General features: G+C 46.2%; 1 protein-coding gene across 2 annotated transcripts; it reads left to right on the plus strand.

Moving 5' to 3' along the window:
• Positions 1 to 6,864: 6,864 nt before the first annotated feature.
• EEF1AKMT2 (EEF1A lysine methyltransferase 2) lies at positions 6,865 to 21,522 on the plus strand. Of its 2 annotated transcripts, none has more exons than XM_001363303.4 (6): positions 6,865 to 7,011; positions 8,424 to 8,489; positions 13,797 to 13,911; positions 15,864 to 15,974; positions 18,624 to 18,840; positions 21,223 to 21,522. In XM_001363303.4, the coding sequence occupies exons 1-6, from the start codon at positions 6,953 to 6,955 to the stop codon at positions 21,315 to 21,317; spliced, it is 663 nt and encodes a 220-aa protein (XP_001363340.1). In that variant the 5' UTR covers positions 6,865 to 6,952; the 3' UTR covers positions 21,318 to 21,522. The 2 variants fall into 2 exon arrangements, with proteins under 2 accessions (XP_001363340.1, XP_016283007.1); XM_016427521.2 differs by having other exon boundaries at positions 6,876 to 7,036.
• Positions 21,523 to 23,215: the final 1,693 nt, after the last annotated feature.

Consider the following 23,215-nt stretch of genomic DNA (forward strand, 5'->3'; position numbering starts at 1 on the left):
CATGAATATCATGTTTTCATTCTAGGTTGGGACGAAAGAAGTTGGGAATGTTACCCACCAGCCAGGCAGCACAGAGCTAAATGAAATGAGTGGGGGATCAGAGCTTCATTTTGGTTTCCTTGCCCTTCTTCAGGCCTTGGCTAAAATCACACTTTCTGGAGGGAGCTTTTCCTGGGCTCTCTTCAAGGTCCTTCTGAGTTTACATCCAACTTCCTCAGTATACATCTTGCTCACACCTATTTATTTTCATATTGACTTCTTCATTAGAAAGTGAGTTCCTATGAGTGCAAGGGGTAGTGCTTGCCTTTCCTGGTATCTCCAGCACGTAGCTCTGTGCCTAGCATCCTGTAGATGCTTCATAGAGGCTTAGTTACTAACTTGTTGACTCCTGGTCAGAATATAATCCTGGCCTGAGAGCTCAATAGGGAATGGGGAGGGGGTGAGAGAGCTTTAAAGTGATTTTTTAAATGAATTAACATTTGTTGTTGTTATTCTAGTCTTTTCAATTCTTTGTGACCCCATTTGGGTTTTTTTTGGTGAGGGTACCTTGCCATTTTCTCCTCCAGCTCATTCTACAAATGAGGAAGCCAAGGCAAACAGGGTTTAGGGTTTTCTTGGCAGAGACACTAAAGTAATTTGTCATTTCCTTCTCCAGCTCATTTTACAGATGAAGAAACGGAGACCAGCGGGATAAAGTGACTTACCTAAGACCTACCTTATCTAGGAGGCCGGATTTGAACTCTTACTGATTCCTAGCCCAATGCTCTATCCCCTATACTACCCAGCTGTCCAAACTTATTTATAAGCTCCTTAAAAGAACAAAGAAAGGACTCCCCATGGACTAGGGCCTTGTTTCTCTAAGGCTAGGAAAAGAGGTCATTGAATATCCAGTTTCAGAAGGCAATTCTCCAGGCTCTAAACAAAGAGGAAGGGGTGGGAGCCAAAGGGAAGGGCTTGCCCCTTGGGCCGCCCAGTGGTGGTGGTGGAGGGCAGGAATGTGTACTCTTAGGAGGACTTAGCTCCTTCCTACATTCCTAAGGGAGGAGAGAGAAAAGAAGAAAAGGCCAATTTCCAGCCAACATTGTTCCAGGGTGACACCTCCTGGTGACAGGCAGCTACTCCATAGCTTCATGAGGTTCCCAAGAGAAGGCTCCCAGCTCACTACTTGGTTAGTATAAATCTGTTTGAAATAAGGGCCTCTGGGATGCCTACCTAAGAGCAATCTGAATAAGAAGGACCTGCCCTACTTGACTCATTGAATCCTCTTTTGGATGTTTGCCCCTTTGGTGGGCATCTTCACTGGGGCTTTCCCTTTGCTGCTATAATGTGAACTTTCCCCTACTTAGGAAAGGTCACTTTTACTGCCATGTTGTGTTTTAACTGTCCTGGTGCTGGCACAATTCTAACCAGTACCCTTTTGGGGCTCCCACAACTTGGACCCTTCATGCCCCCAGTACGATGAGGGACACAGATGGTGTGAGTCTGGGGAGGGAGAATGACTGGAGACTCACGTGCTTCCTCTTCAAGGAAATCTTTAATCCTAGATAAGTCTGAAAAATTGTCTCAGCCTATAGGGCACCGTCACCTCAACAGAGGGGGAAGAAATGTTACCAAACTCTTCCTGACCTTGAGAGCAAGTCCTTTTAGTTTTTCATATGTTGGAGGGGATTAAATACAGCCCAGGGTAGTCAGGTGACACAGTGGAGAGAGTACCATGTCTAAAGAAAGATTCATCTTCTTGGGTTCAAATGTGATCTCAGATATTCACAAGTTGTGTGATCCTAGGCAAGTCATTTCACCCTGTTTGCCTCAGTTTCCTCATCTGTAAAATAAGTTGTAGAAGGAAATGGCAACCGACCTCAGCTTCTTTGCCAGGAAGAGTAGGACACAACTAAAAAGTGACTCAACAACAACAAAATATAATCCATTTTGTTTTCTAAGTGCTTGTGGGGGAACTAAAGACCCTTTTATCTTTTCTCTCACACTGACTCATTCCCCCTCACTCAGTTCTTTTAGTTCAGGCCTTCGGCAGATCTCTTATTTTGATAATCTCAATATCCTCCTATTTAGCCTCCCTGCCTTGAGACTGTCATCAGTCCAGGCCATCTTACTCACTCCTGCCAGCATGGTTTTCCTTAAGGATAAACCAGACTGAGTCACTTCCCTGTTCCAGTAAATTCCTCTATTTGGCTTTTAAAGACACTTACAACCTGACTGCAGCCTAGCCTCACTGTACATTACTCCACATCAGATACTCTAAGGTCAGCCAAAATGACCTTCTCTGTTTCTCTCCCACAGCATCTCCATCTCCAGAACCCCCATGCCCAGAATGCCCTCCCTCCTCACTTCTAAAAGGCACAACACTGGTACCCCCTTCTACATCCTCCACTTCATATTTATTCTCTATTCTCTTAGCTAAGGGGTGAGGTGAGGGAGAGGAGGCTGACCAAAGGAAGCCCAGTCCTTGGAGCATGTGTGGATGTGCCTTTCCCATTGGGTAGCTCAGAGGCTAGGCAGTATTCTGTGTCTATTGCCAGTCCATAGCATTGAAGTGTGGTGACCTTTCTTCTGGGCAAGAGTATTTGAAGAGAAGGAATCTTTCTGTGGGCCAAAGAGTCCATCCTGATGATAGAGAGGCACAAGATGCCTTTCCAATAAGGCAGAAGGAAGGGCAGCAGCTTGAGCTACCATAGTTCATTAATGTATGATGAACTTTCTTTTGTATTTTTTATTTCTCTTAGGGGAATGAGTACTCAGAGACATAATAGACTAGGTTATGACTGATAGTATCCAAAGGTTAGAGGACTTTATTGGAGATTTCCTCAGCAAATGAAGTTCATGCAGAGATCACCAGAACTGGTAGCAGCTAGAGCAGAAATCCACCGAGGAACCAGCCCCAAGGAACAACCTGTTTCACTTAGCCCAGCAGCAGATTAATCAGTAAACTGAGATACCATATCCAGCAAAAGGTTCACCAAGCTGAACAAGGAATTGACTCATCCATCTGTGATGAGATGCTTAGAAATAAATTTGGGGGAGATTCCTTGAGGGAAGAAAAGGAGTTCCAGGGATGGCCAGGAATGACCACAGTCATCTAGTGTTGCATAAAGCCAAAGAATGGGATAGGGTGGAAGGAATGGAATAGAGTGGCAAGAGCTCACTATTCAACAAAACTGCTGGGAAAACCAGAAAGCAGACAGGCAGAAACCAACATCTCACACTGTATACCAAGATAAGGTCAAAATGGGAACCTGATTTAGGCATAAAGGGTACTATCATAAACAAGTAAGAGAACATGGAAAAAATTGCCTATAAGATCTATGAATAAAGGAAGATCTTATTCCAAGTAAGAGAGGATCATAGGACATAAGATGGATAATTTTGATTAAATGAAATTAAAATTTTTTACATACACAAAACCAATTGTTTTTGAGAGAATCTGAAGATTCTCATTTCCCAAATATATAGAGAATTGAGCCAAATTGAGAAGTGGTCAAAGAATATGACCAGATAGTTTTCAGAAGAAGAAATCAAATCCGTCAATATAAGAAAACAATCTAAATCACCATTAATTAGAGAAATACAAATTTAAAAAGGTACTACTTCACATTGGTCAGATTGTCTGACATGACAGAAAAGGAAAATGATAAATTTGGGGAGGAATGTGAAAAAATAGGTACATGAAAGCACTGTTGGTGGAGTGGTGAATTGGTCGAATCATTCTGGAGGACAATTTGGAATTATGCCTAAAGGGTATAATTTGACCCAGCAATACCACTACGAGGTCTGTATCCCAAAGAAGTCAAAGGGAAAGAGCCTATGTGCACAAAAATATTTCTAGCAGCTTTTTTGGAGCAAAGAACTGGAAATTGAGGAAATGTCTATCAATTGGGGGAATGTCCAAACAAGTTATGGCATATTATTGTGCTGTAAGAAATGACCAGAGAGATGGGTTTTGATGAACCTGGAAGACTTAAATCAACTGATGCAAAGTGAAATGAGCAGAACTAGAAAGAGCATTGCACACAACAGCAATGTTGTAATGGTGAAACTGAAAGACTTAACTACTCTGTACAGGACAATTCCAAAGAACCTATGAGGAAAAATGCTTTCTACCCACTGAACTGAGGAACTCTTGAGTTACAGATTAAAGCACACTTTTGTGGGCAGCTATGCACCTCAGTGGATTGAAAGCCAGGCCTGCAACCTGAAGGTCCTGGGATCAAATCTAGGCTGACACTTCCTAACTGAGTGATCCTGGACAAGTCACTTAACCCCCATTCCCTAACCCTTTCTTCTGCCTTGGAATCAGTACACAGTATAGGTTTCAAGACAGAAGGTAAGGCTTCAAAAAAACTAAAGCATCATTTTTTCACATTGTTTTTTTTTTGCAAAATAGCTAATATTGAAGTATGTATACTTGTTAGTAGGCAAAACAATGCCTAGCATATAAAAAGCCCATAACAGAAATGGTTAGTCGGCACCAGAGTGCATAGAACACTGAACCTTTTCTTAACTGTAAAATGAGGAAAATAATAGCCCTTATTACCTCCCAAGGTGGTTGTGAAGAGCAAAAGGGGTAACATCAACAAACTTTAAGCCAGTTATTATATTTATATGATCTAGGAAATCCGGGTCCCACCTCCAGTGTTAAGAATTACTTATAGCATCTTCTATCTGAGTGGTAATGGCCAGTCTATCACCTGACAATGTTCTGCACATAGGCATGTGATAGCTTTAGAATATGATCTAGAGGAGAGACTTTTGTTGAACTCCTTTAAATACCCACACCCAGTACAAGGCCTTTCATATAGAGGGGGGTTAATCAACATTTGTGGAGTTCAATTGAAATGAGGCCGTTTCTCCTTTGCAATCAGAATGGGAGGTAGCTAATCATGGAGCACAGAGGAGTAGCCCAGGGATTTTACTATTCTCAGAGGATCTCACTGATGTGGGCAATCCTGTCGTAATGGAGATTGAAGCCTACACACACTTGCCCATCATCCTTTGTGTCTCTTGTCCCTATTAGTGGGTAAATCTGCTACAGGTAGGTGGCCAGCTCAATCTGCTGAAGCCTTCCTCTAAATTTCTTGACATTTTTTTTGTATAGTGGGACTCTCACTTCTGATTCTTTTAGTCCATCACTAGACATTTTCGGACACGTTCTGGCTTATCTGTTTTCATACAATCAGTGAAGCATTTTCCTCCTGATTCTATTAAGGGTTGTGGGTTTTTCTTTTCCCTCACCATGAGATATCTTATTAAATTGCGTTGCTTAACTCTAAATACACTCAAGATAGCTAGGTGGCACAGTGGATAGAGTGCCGGGCCTGGAAAGGAGTTCAAATCCAGCCTCAGACACAATATCTGCATGAGCCTGAACAAGCCACTTTGCCCTATTTGACTCAGTTTCCTAATCTGCAAAATGAGCTAGAGAAGGAATTGCCAAGAAAATCCCAAGTGGGATCGTGAAGAGCCAGACATGAGTGAAAAACAACAAATAAACTCTATTAACACCATTCTCCTGGTCTACTTGTTTAATGAAACTTATGGGAAAGAAGTTTAGCCTGGCACAACCAGGTCTTGGTCAGGCTGGATCTTTATCATCAGAGGGTACAAGCCATCTCTTAATGCTCCCTCCTAGAATTTTTCCAAGAATTGAAGTCAAGATGTCCAGACTAAAGCTGGTAAAGAGCTAGTAAAGACCCAAAAAAGTAGCTTCTTGCCACCAAAGCCTTTGGCATGGTCAAACTGATATGACATTAAAGAAGTGACAACCATCTACTTTGCTGCTGTGCCCTAAGAACCAAGGATCCTTCCCTTTGACTTCCAGATGGCTTCTTCCCCATTAAAAAGCAGAAGCTTGGGGGGAGGGGGGGGCTATTGGACTTTTCTGTTTGAATCTGAGCACTTAGAACACAGCTTTGCATATAGAAAGCACTTTAGTGCTTTAGCAGGGATACAGATTTTTTAAAGAGTTCCTACCCTCAAGGAGCTTCCATTCCAATTGGAGAGTGGGAACCAGGAAGCTTTTGTTCTGGGAGGTGAAAAGGGGGAAGAAAGCCAGGGTGGACGGTTGTGTGAAAGAAGCCCAAGTGTGGTCTGATGTCTAAGAGCTAAGTAAGACTGGTTTGCATCAGCTAGGTTAGCTTCAGGGCAGAGAAGGGCCTTCCTTCCCCAAGCACTGGGACCAAGGAGTCTGGAGGGCCAGGGGGAGAGTGTGGAAATGTCCTCCAGAGGGAAAGATGGTCTAGATGACCCGGGGGTACTTTGAAATCAGCGACTCAACCAGTGCCACCCTCCTAGCAGAAGTTGGAGAGAAGACTCGAACTCGGGTCTTAATCAAGTCACGGCCAGACTTCTATCTCCTACTCCCGGCACCTGGGCTCTGGGTTACATTTCAGTGAGGGCGGGGAGTGAGAATCGCAGATCCCTACCTAGATCGTTAACACCGTTTATAGAGGAAATGAAATCCAAACCAAGGGCAAAAGAAATTCGCGCCACCTTACAGGTGGAGGCCAAGTGAGGAACCTGGCACGCAGGGTGCCCCCTTCTTCGTTGGTTCACACCATCTGGAGGCTCCTAGGGAGGAGGAAGCTAAGGGGGTGGGGTGGTCCCGGGGCTGAGTAGGCTGAAAGTTCGGGTTAGATTCGGGCAGGTTTCGGGGCGGCCAGGCCGGACCGGACCGCACTGGGGATGGGGACAAACCCAAGACCAACTCTCCCTATCCTCGAAGATAACCCGAAAGGCTAGAAGGGAAAGAGGTCGGAGAGGAGACTGGGGCGGGGCCTCTGGGTGACGTCACATCTCTGTGGCTGGTGCAGTAGAGAGGGAAGCCTCTCGCGGCCTAGAGCGACTCGAGGCAGCCCAGAGCGCAGGCGTGCCCGGCTGGTCACGCCCTCTCGATGGCGGCCCCCACGGGCCAAAGCTACAGGACTGTCGCGAGGGGACCATGGAGGCGGAGGAGGTGGAAGGAGGCTTTGAGCCCTCGGTCCTGGGAACCCGAGAGTAGTGAGTGCAGTGCCCCTGGGCGGTGGTAGGAGAATCCTGCCCCTTCCTCTTCATCTCCACCCTCTGTCTTCCCCTCCCTTCTCTCTCTTCCTTCCACTTTTTCTCTTATCTTTCCCTCTTCTTCCCAATTCCCCTCCCCCATCTTCAACCCTGTCTTCCCCGCATCTTCTCCCCCATATTCCCCTCCCCTCATTTTCACTCCCCAATGTTCCCCTTCCTTTTCTCAGATCCCTCCATTCATTTCAGCCCAGTAAGAGCCCTCTTCTATTCCTCCTTTTCTCTCCCCCCCCCCCTCCTGTTTCCTTCTAAAGGGTTTTAGGGGAGACTGAGAAAGAGATGGTTAAAGAGGAGGAATGAGGTTAGACTTCAGGGTGCAGACGGGGCACTGGAAGGGCAAGTGCCGAGGCTGGTCTTTAGGAACACTAAATCCGTTGCGGTCTTCTCAGAACTTATTCCCTTTGATCTTCTTCCTGGTGAGGCTCTGGTCCCTTGTCTTCTGTTCCCTCCTCTCCCCTTCCTAGTTCTCTCTCTCAGCTCTGCTGCCCATCGGAGGGCCCCTCCTGTGTCCCCTCTGACGGATTGTCATTTACTTTGGGCCCCGTGGTCGTGGGGGAATGGGGTGCTCAGACTCGCTCCAGGCCCTCCTTTCTCTACTCGAACTTGGTGATCTGATCTGCCACCTTGGATTCATTGGCAGTCTCTACTCAGATGATTCCTAAACCTCTGGATCAGAATGAATTACTTTCCTGAACACAGACTGAGAACCCTGAGGGCAGGGATTCTTTTTTGCTTTTCTTTGTAGCCCCAGTGTTGGGCACTTAGTAGGTGCTTCATAAGTGTCAGCTGACTGGACTCTGGGCCCCCACTGCCAGCTGCTTGCTGGAAATCTCCATCTGAACATCCTGTTGCTGTCCCAAATTCTGAGAAACAGAACTCATCACCTTCCCTAAATCTGCCCTTCTGCATTTAATGCTTTTGAAAGCTGCTGAAGTTTATCAACTTAGATCCTTATTGATGAATGTATGGCATGTCTACTGGAGGCAGCCCAAGGGTTGCAGTTTAGGTACTTTTGCTTCTAAAAGGTTCACCATCACTGCCTTATATTCATCTGTCCTTTTCTCCTCTACTTTCTAATGCTGAGCCTTAGAGATTACAACTACTTGGTGGTTTGGGGGAAGTGGGGGATGGGGGCTCACCTCTGGCTCTTACCTTGCTTCCCAGGTGGTAGACACTCACTCTTTGCCTTAATGAGTCTTGGCATATATGCTTTCCATTTTGTGTCTCTTTGTTATCCTTAGTTTTTTCATTTATTTTCAGGATGTTATGGGACATTAGTATTTGAAATCTACAGCAGCCCCAAATGGATGTGAAATTAAATCAAGAATTTGTCTTATGTTTTCTTTCTTACATAGTTGGGATGCTGTATATGAAAGAGAACTACAAGCTTTTCAGGAATTTGGAGATTCTGGAGAAATATGGTAAGGTTTTTTTAAAAGGGGTATATGTGTTTATTTTTATTATTATATATTTTTAATAAGTGGGAAATGAACATTTGCTCCAGAAGATAGTGTCTGTGAACAAATGTAGATTTCTAGACTCTAGATTAACCAACATATAGGAATGATGGAACTCTTGGCCAGACATGGTGGAGTACACCATAGTTCATGTATGGAGCTGCCAAAGGCTTCTCATCCAAAGGACAGTTGTCCCTATTAGACAGAAATGCCTGGCACTACCTGGCCATGGACTTCCTGTTCAGTCTTCTGTCCCATTTGTTATGGTGAAAATCACCTTTAAAGATTGTTATAATATTAATTTATGGTCGCCAAGGAATTTACTTATGAAATTCCTAAAATGAAACACTCAAGTCAGAATGGAGTTATGGTGGTTTAATCACAACGGGAGTAAGAAAAAGGAGAAGGAGAAAGGAGAAAAGGGAAAATGTTAACTCAACCTTCTGGCAGAGCCAGAGGAAGTTTAGGCTCAAAGGCCAAGGTAGAGGAGAGAATCAGTCCTTGACTCACTTGACCAATCTGAAGGAAAGGTGTTTGTGGGTCTCCTCCCTGCTTGAGCTCCTAGCACGAACTGCTGCCTCGCTCTCTCCACAGGAAGTGAGCGAATTCCCAAGGCTGTTCCCTACCTCACTTCCTGTGCCTTACAAGTGCCAATGGTGGCTCAAGCTTGGCTTAGGACAGTCCAGGTGGGCAGTCAGTTATTTCTGATTTGTCATTGACTAGCACATGCCCATGTAGTGTGGGTGTGCACAATCCTGGGTGCTAGACCAAGCAAGATGGAGATTTTAAAATTCACACATTCATTACCCACCTCAATCTGTGGGCCTTTTAGGCTGTCTTGGGAGAAACCCAGGTTTCCTTCAGGTCTCTGTTCCAGTGCCTTTTCTTGATCAAGTCTTTCCCCATCTGCTCAGCTGTGTTAGATTTAAAATAGTTTTGAGCGTTAAATAGTTGTAGATAAGAGAGTGGGAGCCATAAACTGTGATAATTAAAATGTTTTGGGAGCAAGGGAAATATATAACAATTATGACCGCTGAAATATGTTTTCTACTGTGTCTTGGTTTTATATAAATATAAGATGGTCGCCAGGGAATATATTCCCAATTTATGAATATGCCCAAGCCAACTGGGTTTTATAGAGAAATTTAATTTATAATACACTGATTAATCAATAGAAAAAGAGAGAAAGTAAGAAAGGAATAAGAATGAATAAATCAGTCAGTTGGTTTTATCACTCACCCAAGATCTCTCTAGGTAAGGCTTCTCATGCCAACTTCAGGCTCCACCTTCAAGAGAGCCTCCTTTCAAGAAATGTTCCGGAGAATTCTCCTCCTGACTCCTCCTGAGTTCTCCTTCCACAGCCTCCTTCAAGACCTCTCCAGGAGCTCTCCCTCCAGGGCCTCTCTCCTCTCAGACTCCTTCAGAGCAAAACCTCTTGGAGCCAAAACCTCTGGAACTCTCCTCTGTCCTCAGCCCCCTCTATCTTTAAGGAAACCATCTAAGTTCCCTCCCCTCAGTTCTCACATCTACCAATCACTGTTGATGTCTCCCCTGTGCCAATGGTGGCTCTAGTTTAACCCAGGACCGCCCAGAGGTCTGTGGCTTTGCACATGTCTGTTGAAGGTCATATTCTCAAATAATTAAATCTTGATCTTGCTGCAGCCCTTCCTAAATCCTGTTACTCTGAGAAGGGTGGAGATTGTAAGTTCCAAGACCTGGTTCTGTCATTCCAAGTATCTCTATTGTATCAATTCTAAAATCAATCATGACTCAAAGAACTTCCTGTTCTATGCTAAAGTATAGGTCAAAACCCTTTCCATTGTTCAGCAAAAGGTTTCTGTCCTAAAGTAGTCTTAAGTAGGGAGGAGAAAGATCCTCCCATGCCAAGGGGTTTCACATTCCAATAGAGTTCTTACTATCAGTAGGAAATTTTTTCCAAGTATGAAATTTCCCAATGGGGAAATTTCCAACATTCATAAGTCTAAGAAATTTCAAGGTTTACAGCTGCTAGTATCTGTAATGGTGGAAATTTTTAGCTTCTGGGAGAGGTTATAATATTGAACAAATGGCCGCCAAGGAATTTACTTATGAAATTCCTAAAATGAAACACTCAAGTCAGAATGGAGTTTATGGAGGTTTAATCACACTGGGAGTAGGGAAAGGAGAGGGAAAGAAGGAGAGAAGAGAAAAAGGAAAGGGGCTACTCAACCTCTGACCAAGGCAGAGTGAGTTCTAGGCCCAAAGGGCCAAGGTGGAAAGAATCAGTCCTTAACTCATGTGAGTGATCTGAGGGAAAGCTGTCTGTGGGCGTCCTCTCCCTCCAAGCTCCTAACACTAACTCCCGTCTAGCTCTCTCCACAGGAAGTGAGTGAATTCCAGAGGCTGTTCCTTACCTCACCTCCTGTGTCTCACAAGTGCCAATGGTTGGCTCTAGCTTAGCTTAGGACAGCCCAGGTTGGCAGTTAGTTATTTCTGATTTGTCATTGACTAGCACATGCCCGTGTAGTGTGGGTGTGCACAATTTTTGGGTGCTAGACCAAGATGGAGACTTTTAAAATTCACATATCCTCTTCAGTATCATATTCTAATTTGTAAACACCTACACATGTCCTTGTTGTCTTCCTTGATAGAAGTGGAAGCTTATCAAGAGCAATGATGTTTCACTTTTATTTTTGCCTGGACAAAACCTGCCTTCATTTGTGGCACATAAGAGATGCTTGTGGACCAAATACATCCTCCTCTGAGATTTGAAATCATTTATGATCTGGCCCTAGCTCTACCTTTCTAGACTCCTTAGAACTTTCATGCCTTCTTTCTGGGCCTCACAGACAACATGCCAGTTCTTGTTTCCACACTACCTTGGGATGCGCTCCCTGCTCCCATGCTCTGTGTAGCCTTTCCTAATCTTTCAGCTCCTAGTGTCTCCCTTCATCCTGGAATCCTTCATGCCTAGAATCTTGCAAATCTTAACAGACAGAATGGGGATATACAAAGAACCGACCTGGCACACGCATATGGATAAAGAGACAGGAGCAGTTGCCTATGATATGGAATGCTTTATCTGTAGTTTGCCTAGATTTTAGCAAAGCATTTGATGAAATAACTCCTGCTTTGTGTGGATGACATGTTGAAGAAAGTTTAGGTCAGACGGTTTATTTAAGTCAGAAGTTCTTAATCTGGGGTCCAGGAACTTTCTTTTTAAAAATATTTTGTATTATGAAAAAATAAAGTCCCAGAGAAGTTCAAGCTTGAATTATATATAAATATATATGTCTATGTAGCTATACATACTTCAGTACCCCATTTAAATAGATTTAGAGCAGATAGACTGACTGAACCCCCCAGAGGAACCATTATTAGATTCACTGTTAGTTTGTAAAGGAGGTTTCTAATGCCACGTTTTAGGGATCTATCTAGCCTTGGTGCCATTAACATTTTTATCAGTCTTTATCAATTGTCTTAGGAGTTCCTAACCTTTTCAGTGTCTTGGACCCCTCCTTAGCTGTCTTTTGAAGGCTATGGGTTCCCTCTCACAAAACAATTGTAATGAAATAATGCCTTTTAAAAACCATTTCTTAGAGCCCAGGTTAAAAATCCCTGGTAGAGACAGGATGATGTGCTTGTCACATTGAGCACTGACAGAAAGCTAGAAGGGATATCTGATGCTTTGGATGACACAGTCAATAGTCCAAAATATCTCCGTAGGTTAAAATACAGAGTTAGAATGAAGTTCACTGGGAATGAGTGTCAGATCTTGCTCTTAGTTCAATAAATAGCTTCTCAAGTGCCATATGGGATAAGAAAAATCATCAGAAAAATTTGGCAGTGAGATTTAGACCAGGACTCAGCAGCTAATAGATAGGACCACTGTACAGTTTTGGCCGTATGTGGAAGCTTAGGTTCAGGTTGGGCCTAATCTGGGCCCCACATCTCAAAGCTTTGGCATACAAATACATGAGTGGGACCCTGACTTTCAAAGAGTTCATTCTATGAGTGTGAACCACCTGGAGTATTCCACAGGTAGGGGACTAGCATGATGAAGGGCCTTCAGGTCATGCCATGGGGGGAATTGTTTGAAGGAACTGGAGCTATTTTCCCTGAAGAAGGGATTACTTAGTTTACACATGATGGTTCTTGACGTATTGGAAGGATTAGGATTACTCCTCTTGTTCTCAGAGAGTGGAGAAAAGTGTAGAAATGGTGGAGAAGGTAGGTACAGACTTGATGAAAGGGAATAAATCCTGATAGGAATGGGGTGGGTGCCACAGGAGGTAAAGGGTTCTGCTTAATGGAGCTCTTTGAGCAGAGGCTAGAAGACCTCATTTGTGGGCTTGTCTTCTCCCATCTCAGCATTATTGTAATTAGTTTTAAATTAATTACAAATAACTAATTAATTGTAATTAATACAATTAAAATAATTGTATTGCTGTGTTCCTTCAATGGTAACACTAACTAGATCCAAGGAGGCACACGTAGTACTTGGATCATACTAAGAGTTAACACAGAACGTTAAAGTTTATAAATTGAATCAGCCAACAAAAATCTGCCCTCTCTTCTTAGCTCTTTTTCAAGAAGAAAAAGCTTCTGTTACATACACACGTCCATGAACATATATGTCAGGCAAATCCCCCCTTGACTGCACTTTTAAGTCCAATCTATAACCTCTGTCTCAGGAGGTAGGTGGCATGTTTCATTATATTTCCCTGAAATTGCAGTGGGTCCTTGTGTTGATGAGAGCTCCTAAGACTTTCAGAGTTGTTTGTCTTTACAGTGGTTTTAGGTTTGGTTTAGGCCAGATGGTCCCCAAAGTCTTTTCCAGCTTTGTGCTTCTTGAATTCTTTTAATTATTACTTACAGTAATAACAAGCTTTGGACATCCGTGGGGATTCGGAAAGAATAATAGACTTTGTGATTTGACTGAAAAGCTCTGAAATCTCAGGTTTGACTTGGTCTTGAGTGATTTTAAATTATTGCCATCTGGTGGTTATTCATCCTTCAATGGGAAGCAGCTCTCAAATCAGTGACCTAGAAAACACTCCCTGTAGAGTCTCTTTCTGAGTGCCTGCCCCTGTGTCACAAACAAAGGGAAGAAGTTAGAGTTAGAGCGATTATGCCAACATAGAGAACTTCTTTCTTCCACATTTTTGGTTTGAATTAAAAGAAGTCATCATTGCAAATGTGTTTTTTAGCCAGTTGGGTAGATTTTTGTGGTTACCATCGTCACAGGCCCTCTTGATTTTTTTATGCCTCGAATTCTTTTTTTCCTGACAGGTTTGGAGAAGAAAGTATGACCCGATTAATCAGGTGGATGGAAAAATGCAATATCCCACTGGATGCCTCGGTGCTTGACATTGGCACTGGAAATGGGATCTTTCTGGTTGAGCTGGTTGGTACTTTTTAGTGTCTTTGTAAATGGTCTTTAAAAAACTGGAGCATTAACCATCTGTGTCTAAAGCAATAACATCTTGTTTTGAGAAAACTTTATTGTTGCCTAATCGCATCAGTGTCAATAAAATACAGGTTTAAACTGGGTCCGGTGGCAATTCAGGCTGGCCTAAGGTCACTTGGGCCAGCCTGAAAGGAGGAGAGATAAAATGGTGAGGGGGGAGGGAAAATCTTAAAATAAGGAGCTGTTACTCCATCTGTCCTGACAACTAAGGGCCCTTTGAAGAGGCTGGCGGGGTCTGAGGAGTGAGGAAAACTCTTACCTTGAGTCACAAATCCTACTATCCGACCCTTGCCTGCTTAAAGGGGCCCAAACAGCTGGCAAGGCTGTAATCCTGGCAGTGCCCTTAGGATGAGGGGTGGGGCTGCTTCCCTGAGAGCATAGCTGCTTTAAGGGATCGTGGTCAAGTTAGAGCATGGCCATTCTTACCCCCATTCTTTATCCTCACTGTCTATCCCTATTAGCAGATATTTATTGAGTTTCTATTGTGTTCTTAATACCTACTGCTAGACGCCCTCAAAAAGTGGAGGACTCGGTCCCTGCACTTCTATGTTGGGCTGGACCTGACTCAAGCCAGTCCCATAGTTTAGTTTTGATATTTGAATCAAATGAGACATTTGGAAATCAAGAAGTACAAAGCTGGGGCAGCTCAGTAAATTGACAGCCTCTTTTCTGCCTTGGAACCAATACACAGCATTGCTTCTAAGACAGAAGGTAAAGAGCTTTTTAAAAAATAATTGAACTATTTATTGATTTAATTTTTAGGTTTTAAATTTTTGGTTATTTTTAACATTCTTTAAACATTTTTGAATTCTTTATTTTCTCCCTCCCTCCACTCTGTCCTCCACCTACTGAGAAAGTAAGCAGTAAATCAGTTATACATGTGAAGTTATGTAAAACATTTCCACATTAGTCTCATTGCAAAAAAAAAAAAGTGGGGATGGAGACAGGACAAGAAAGATAAGTTTAAAAAAATCGACTTCTCTTTGCACCCAGAGTTCATCATTTCTCTCTGAAACTGGAGAGTGTTGGTCATCATGGATCCTCTTTACCAGGGTTTCTTAACGTACAAAACTTTTTTGGTAACTCTCGATGAAATTCGTTTTCTTTGTAGTACTCTGTGTTTTACACTTAAAAGGTCAGTGAGAGAGGATAGAAGAAGAGATGTCCTGGACACCAAGAAGGTTAAGAACGTCTGACCTAGATACACTGCCCAAGGATCACGGAGGAGGCAGATCTGGAGAGGACCACAAAGGATAATCTGATTTGTGCCTGAGCTTAGACTGCCTAGATCTGGCCCTGCCATGTTGACAGCTTTGTTGTCCATTCTGCCATTTCCTCCCCAGCCTTGGAGTGCCCAAGCAACCTCCCAGCCAACTCAGCAATGGCCTCAGTTTCCTCATCTGTACAAAGGGGCTAATAACATTTGTCCCACTTGGCCACCACTTGTTGTTCCGTGTGAAAGTCCATTGAAGAATAAAAAGTGCTAAGAACAGTTAGTTACATGTGAAGCTTCCAGATCATTCCATCAGTCAATTTAGGGACACATTTTTGATTGTGGATAGATGAACATCAATATCAGAATTTACAATGAATGGCTCATTTTCTGAGGAAACACTTTTTCGCTGTGCTTTAGAGTGCTTGAGAAAATAGGATTTCTTTTGGAGAAAAAACCAAATATTGTGAAATGGCATAAATTGGCATGGTATTTGGATTTCAGTTTTTGGTCTCTTCACATTCCTTTACAAATATTTAAATACTATTATTTTCTACAGATTATATGTCACTTGTTGGTTGTATTTTTTTTTTAATCCCTAAAGGAACATTTGAGTACACAGGCTGAATCATATCTGTCATATAGAATAAAATTGGTTTGTTTTTTTTTTCTCTAGGCAAAATTGGGGTACTCTGATATTACTGGAATTGATTACTGTCCTTTGGCAATACAGCTTTCTGGAAGAATCATAGAAAAGGAAGGATTCTCTAACATTATTAAGTTGCAGGTAATTTAATTATTAAAGGTAAAAAAGAAAGCATTTTTCTATTCTTCAGTCCCTCTTTTCACATATGTCAGTGTACTGCATTCCTTTAATACATATTGGGGGGGGGGGGGGCGGGTTGATTGTCCTTCATTTTCAAAGAGGATCGGTGGCAGCATGGACTGTTGTCTTGACTTGCACATGAATTGGATTGAAGTGAGGCAGAGATGCACAAAATTCTCAGCCTCACTCTTTCTTCCAGAGTCATCCAAGTCCAGTGGCAAGACAAAAGTCAGCATGATGGCCCAGGATGCATTGGATGACCTTGGCATCTTCCATATCTGATCAAGCTCTAAATGCTCCACAGCACCCACTTCATCTGCCTTCATGGCCGTTGGAATCAATTGTTCTCACCCATCCAAGTCTTCATGTGCCTAGGGTAGACAACCCTGACTCTCTGATGGCTTTGAAGCCTGTCGGTTACCATCAGCCTATAGAGTTTGTTATGCCAGGGGGGCCACTGTGCATGCCACAGCTTCTTGGAGCCACAGGTGAGAGCTTGGTGCCAGGAGGACACCAGAGGTGCGAGTCTTCCCCTTCCCTATCCTGCCTATGTGGGTGTTTTAGACTCAGATACAAGATGTGACTTGAAATGAATGTACACAGAATAGTAAAGGCATGGCTTAAAGGAAAGTGTCCTTTTGGAAAAAATAAATTATACCTAGTTCTGGCACAAGATTGATAGAGGAGAAGGTCAGAAACCTACAGAATAAAATTCACAGGTTCCTGAGACCATGGACTCGGTTTTTCTGCCTCTGGGCTGGGGAAGCTGAGTATCTTTGCTGCCATTTGTTAGTCATTTCTTTTTCTTGACCACTCTGTGATTTTGTTGCCAAAGCACTGGACACATTTCTCAAAAAGTCTTTCGTTGTTACATTTGTCATTTCCTGATAGACTCATTTCCTTCCCTGAAATCATTGACTGCACCCATGTAACCAAACAGGCAAAACCAGCCAACCCAGCGCAGATGCAGCATCTTGTCCTGCATCCATGTGGGGGTTAGGAGCGAGATGTGTTTCATTATTTATTTTCTGGGCCTGAGATTGACCATTACAATTCACCTGAGTTAGCTTGCCCTTTAGTGTTTGGTTTTTACATTATTGTGATTTTATAGGTTGTTTTCTTGGTTCTACAATTTCACTTTGTATCAGTTTGTGGAAACCTTTCCTTATTTTTCCAAATTCTTTAGTCATCATTTTTTACTGCACAGTCAGATTCTCTTATTTGTACACAAAGCTTATTCAGTTATTCCTCTGTTTTTGGATAGCATTCTTTTGTTTCTCTTCTTTTTTTTAATCCTCACCTTCCATCTTAGAATCAATACTGTGTATTGGTTCCAAGGTAGAAGAATGGTAAGGGCGAGGCAGTGGGGATTAAATGACTTGCTCAGGGTCACATAGCAAGTGTCTAAGTCTGCATTTAAACCCAGGACCTCTAAGCCTGGCACTCAATGCACTGAGCCACCCAGCTGTCCCAAACACAAGATTTTCAAATATAATAGTAGTAACATTCCACAGCCAAATGTAGATGATCTGAATAGTTATCCAGGCAAAGCTGCTTTACCCGTTTTATGTAAATAACAGAATTGACTGACACTGGATTTTAAAGGGTTGCACTTCAGAATGTTGAAGAAGTCTCCCTGTTGTAAAGTGAAAGCTCCGACTTTTAAAATCACTTTAGAAAATTGGACATTAGACAATTAATTTTAGCATCCAGACCAATATTAAGGTCTCCTTGGGATATTGACAACTAGAAGGAACCTTGAGGATCCCGTTGTGCCTCCCATTTTACAAATGAGGCAGTGATAAGGAGAGCTGAATTTGAGCCCATTTCATTGGATTGTAAGTTGAGGTTTAGATCTGAATGGAACCTTGGAGATCCTCTGACTAAAAGCAAATGTTCTTACTACAGATGAATATGTCAGAACATGAAGGAGAAATGGGTTTCCTGACTTGCATTCTGAAGAGCCAAGTGTTTCTAAATGTGGTTTTTTAAAAATTTTATTAACAAAGTTCCACATAAGTTTTCCAAAGTTCTGTGATTCATGTTGTCTCCTTCCCTTCTTCCCTCCCCTTTCCTGGAGTTGACAGGCAATTCAGTCTCGGTTGTACATGTATTATCAAGCAATAAATATGTTTTCATTACTTACAGTTTATATCTCTTTAAATGGCCAGGAAGAATCACTATAAATGGTTGCTTTGGGCTCATGGTATCTGCTGTTTCATTTTAGTTTTAGTCTCTGATTTGTGGTCTAATCTTGTTATTTTTCATTTGCAAGTTCTCGTTTCAACACAACCAGTTTTGGGTAGCTCTGGCCGTGGCCCCACGCGCTTCTCTTTACTCTCAGGCGGGACACCTGGCTGTGATTTTTCTGGCTGAATCTCCTCAAACTGATGGAGGTTGGAAGCGCAGTGGAGACAGTCTGGACCTTCTCAGTGGCCCGGCCACTGGTGGCTGATCTGAGCAGAAGCAGTCTGTGGCTTTCTGCCTCGACGTGTTTTATAGCAGAAAGATATAATGAAGATAAATGGTAGCTCCGTGGACTTGATTCCTCCATGTCCAAGGAAAGATCGATGCTAATTATCGTTCCCCCAATATTTATGTTTCATTGAGGTGGAAGACTTTCTGCATCCTTCCACCGAGCTCTCCGGATTTCACGTTTGCATCGACAAAGGGACCTTTGATGCCATCAGCCTGAATCCTGACGGGGCCCCGGAGAAGAAGCAGCAGTACGTGCAGTCTCTGTGCAGGGCCCTGCACGACCAGGGCTTCTTCCTCATCACTTCGTGTAACTGGACCAAGAAGGAGCTGCTGGAGGAGTTCGGGGAAGGTAAACGGCCCGTGTTCGGTTTTAGGCGGAGTCTCGCCAGGGCTCAGCCTCGGAAGCGCCCCTCGCCTTTGGCGGGCAGTGGGGCTCGCGCCCAGGATCTCGTCCTGGGGCACACGGCGTCTTCTTCGGGAGCAGGGAGGCTGCAGGCTTCTGAGAACCTCCTTTGTGCCAGGCATGGCGATAAGCGCGGGAGTCCCCGCTCGCAAGGAGGAGGCGTCGGCAGAATTCCGAGCTTGGGACGGCCGGTGCCAGTATCGGGACTGGGGGGCAGTGTCTCATTGGGGGAGCAGAGAGGAGGCCCGTGCCCTGGGCCTCTGCGTGGGTGAAGAAGAGTCAGGAGTGAGACGAGCCGGGGGGGCAGGGGGGCAGATCCTGAAGGGCTTTCTTGGGTCCTGAGGTGGCGGGGAGCCCCGGAGCTTGATAGGATTAGGGGCTTGGCCTGGTCAGACCTGGGCTTAAGAGGGGAGAAGAACACTTGGACAGCCAAACGGAGTGGGGAGAGACGCCCCCCAGCAGCTCTCACACTGGTCCACCCGGCAGGTCAGAGGAAAGAAGAGACAGATGGTCTAGGAGGGAGCTGAAAAGTCTCGGCAACAGACGGGGCCCGGGGGAGGGAGGAGCGGAGGACGCCCCTGAGACTGTTCGGGGCTCGGGGCTGGGAGGTTCTCAAGGTAATGACGAGCTTTGGAAACTCAAGAAATCCTCAAAGAAGCCAGCAGGCGCCGGGCGCCCCGTCCTGGGCCTCCATCGTGCCCCGAGAACACAGCGCGTTCATGAACGCTCCTCCGCTTCGGAGGTTCTCATTCCTCTGACGCCACGACCTGCTGTGTGTGCTGCAGATTCTTCTCTGGGGAAGAGTCGAGGCATTTGCAGCTGCCCAGCAGGGATCTTGTTGCCCATCACTTTATCGAGCGAAAGGGATTGCATTTGAGTTCTTTCATTTCTCAAAAATCCATCCTGCCCAGGGTCCTCCCGCCAGGCCTGGCGCTCCCAGCTGCCCCGTGGAGTCCCGTGGAACCGTGCAAAGGGCATGGTCTTTGTTCTCAGGGCCTGGCCCGAGTTCAAATCCGGCCTCAGGAACTTCCTAGCTCTGAGCTTGGAGACCTCGCGTCCTCCTCAGGGTTATTGTGAGGGTCCCTTGCAAGCCCAGCGCCTGGCACGCGGCTGCTGCTCCACAGACATCAGCCAGCGCGAGGGTTGTTTGTGCGTCCTCCTTTCTGTCCTCCCACTGCCAACCCCTTAGTGCAGGCCTCCATCAGCTTTCTTTCCCCTGGACTCTTGGAACGCTCTGCTGAGGTGCCCCCCACTCGCCCTGCGGCCGGTCTGCCTGGCCCCCTCCATTCAGGAGCGCTCCCCAGGCCTTCCCTTCTGCTCTGCCTCCTCCTCCTCTTTCTGGCTCTTGAGCTTGGCCCGCCCCGAGCCCTGGGGCTCTGCCTTGGAGAAGCTCTCTGAAGTGAGAGGGAGAGGGCCGCCCTGCAGGAGCTGTCCTGGAGTGGCAGGGCAGCAGGCTGTGTCCGTCCGTCCACACACCCGGGCCCCCCTCCCCCCAGAGTTGGGATGACTTTCTTTGGAGCTCCCTGTAGGGAACGAGCCCAGCCGGCCCAGGCTTTTTGTCGCCAGTTCACGTCTACGTGGACCAGCTCTTGTTCCTCCTGCCCGTGTCATCACTTGCACCCAGCTACTGACAGGAATTTTCCGCGATTGCCTTGGTTTTCTGGGCGTGTTTGCCTTTTCCTGTCCCTTGGGGGGCAGCCGCCACATCTGCTCTTTCACTGCGCTCGTGAGCTGGGGCTGCTTGGCTCAGGGAGGGCCAACGGCGGGGAAGGTGGCCCTCGTGGGAGACAAAAGAAGCCGGGGCCTGGTGGCGGGCTAATGCACCCAAAGGGGCAGGGCTTGCCTTTCTCCACATTGAATCGTCTTTTGGCCATTGGGTCATGGCTTGGGGGATAGGGAGCTGGGCCTGGAGAGCGGAGGTCCTGGGTTCAGGGCTGGCCCCAGCTGTGAGACCTTGGGCAAGTCACTTAACGCCTCGTCCTGACTGCTCCTCCTTGGAAGCAGGACTTGTAGATTCTAAGACAAGGTCAGGATCAAAAAACAAGTCGCAAAGTGTGCAGTGGTTTGTCGAGAGTGTTGGCTTGCCCTCCGCTTCCAGGGAGCTACTGAGTATGAGTGCAGAAAGCACGGTGGGCTGTCGAGCCGCCCCGGTCGGGCCCTTCCCGCCCTCGCACCCTTCCGGTCTCACTTCCCTTCTGCTCGGGGTGCCGCGTCTCACGGGGGGGTGGGCAGAACTGGCTTAGAGCGCGGGTAAGGGCCGGCCACGGAACCACGGAGCTTTGCCAGGGGAGCCTCTTTGCCAAGACGCTTTTTCCTTCTGTCCTGCAGGGTTCGAGATGGTGGAAGAACTGCCGACACCCACGTTTACCTTCGCAGGGAGATCTGGAAACAGCGTGACGGCGTTGGTTTTCCAGAAAAAGTGACGACTTCCCTGGAAAGCCCGAGCGTCGGCTTCCTTCCGGGAGAAGTGACCGTGTGGGCACGAGCGCCGAGGGGCGGCTCGCCGGGTCCCAGAAGTATCCAGATGTTTTCCCTTTGAAATGTAAATATTTTCTTCTTTGATTACAAAAAAATCTGTCATTGCCGCACTATTTAAAGTGTGAAGCAGTAAAGGAAGTCTACAGTGTTGCTTCTAGGTGTCATTCTTTGAAGAGCGCTCTTTACCGAGACTTACCCAAAACTTCAGATTCAGGATTTTTAAAAATGTGTCATTTTTGTTTTTTATTAGACCGTTTTGGAATTACAGCTAATAAGGAATGCCATTTAATTTCCCCCCCAAACCCTTACCTTCTGGATTAGAATCCATACTTTGTATTGGTTCCAAGGCAGAAGAGCAGTAAGGGTTAGGCAGTGGGGGTTAAGTGACTCACCCAAGGTCACCGAGCTAGGCAGTATCTGAGGCCAGATTTGAACCCAGGACCTCCCTTCTCAGGGCCTTGCTCTCAAAACACATAGCGCCACCTAACTGCCCCTGCCATTTAATTTGGGATTTGGGGGGGGGGGGGGTCCTACAATAAACCACCTTCTTTAGTGTGTGATATCCAAATTGTAGCCCGATGATAATTCACATCCGTACAGTTCTCGAGAGTTTACAAAGTATACTTGGGGGCTTGGGGGGGGGCCTAGGAGTGCTCCGAGGATTACCAGAGGGGAAGCAGCGGCTGGGGTGTGGAGCTGGACTGTTCGAAATAGCAGGAGGCGCCTCCAGGATTTTCTGGCTTTAAGGCTCCGTCGCCCCCTACTCTGCCATCATTCTCCTTCTTGGGCAGCGGAGTGACTGGAGAGGACACCCAGGGCCCTCGGCCTCCCCGGAGATGCACACTGCGACCCTCCACGCCGCCTAACGCCTCGGGGGCTGGCCTGGGAGGGTCCTGAAGGAAGTCGGTGCGGAGCCGAGGCGGGAACGAGCACGAGGGCACGACCACGGACGGGCCGGCAGAGGAGCGTCTTCGCGAGGAGTCCACCTGCACGAAGGGCAGGAATGAGAACGAAGTTTGGCAAGGCAGGCCCAAAGCCGGCCGAAGGGAAGGGGGCGCGACGGAGAGGTGGCCGCGAGAGCAGTGAAGTAGGCTTGGCAAAGCGCGACGGCCCACGGGATTTGGGAGGTGGAGAGAGAAGGAGGGCCTGGACCGAGCTTTGAAACCCCGGTGCCTTGGCAAGCGGCACTGCTAGGAGGAGGGGGCAGAGGACCAAGTTCCCTGGAGATCAATTAAGTTTGAGAACCCTGAACGACACTCCGCGGAAACGAGGTTCAACAGAGTTTGGATGGGGAAGTTGGACGGTCTTTTGCCTCGAGACGAGCCTTTCAAGTCAAGGAAGCTGATGAAATCATTGCGAGTATGGAAAGAGGGGCCCTTTGATCCACTCCTGCTCATCCGTGGGACAGAGCTGAGGGCCAGGAGGGCAAAGGAGGCCCCAAGAAGGAAGAGGAAGCTAGACTGGGGAGCCCAGAAAGCAGGCCCTGAAAGAGTGGGGCGTGGCGGGGGGATCGGGGTACGGCGAGAGAAGTCAAGAGGGCTCCGAAGAGATGGCGCCAAGCATGGAAGAGATGCCTAGAGGAGGCCGGGGCCCGGGGCTTCGGGAGTCGGGGCAGGTGCTTGACGAAATCCAGAGGGGTTTTCCTAGGCTTCGGGCTGGCAGGGTCAAGGGGGCCCGTTGGCTCCAGGGCACAGAACCTTCAGGCGAACTCCCCTTGCTCTCAGACGCAGTAGGACCGCGAATGGGGCTAGCTTGCTCTTTGCGGTGGTCAAACGCCCGTCCGAAGCCCTGGCACTCGAGGACCTTCCTTGGGCCGCCCGAGTCCCCGGCTGGTCCCCGGCGT

The sequence above is a fragment of the Monodelphis domestica genome, chromosome 1, assembly GCF_027887165.1.
Source record: "Monodelphis domestica isolate mMonDom1 chromosome 1, mMonDom1.pri, whole genome shotgun sequence".
Classification (NCBI taxonomy): domain Eukaryota; kingdom Metazoa; phylum Chordata; class Mammalia; order Didelphimorphia; family Didelphidae; genus Monodelphis; species Monodelphis domestica.

Excerpts from the sequence above, each read along its gene's own strand:
- EEF1AKMT2 (XM_016427521.2), top strand. The coding sequence starts at position 6,906 with ATGGCGGCCCCCACGGGCCAAAGCTACAGGACTGTCGCGAGGGGACCA. Across the intron at positions 7,037-8,423 it reads TGCAGTGCCCCTGGGCGGTG|TTGGGATGCTGTATATGAAA; the intron begins GTAGGAGAATCC and ends TTTCTTACATAG. Across the intron at positions 8,490-13,796 it reads GGAGATTCTGGAGAAATATG|GTTTGGAGAAGAAAGTATGA; the intron begins GTAAGGTTTTTT and ends TTTTCCTGACAG.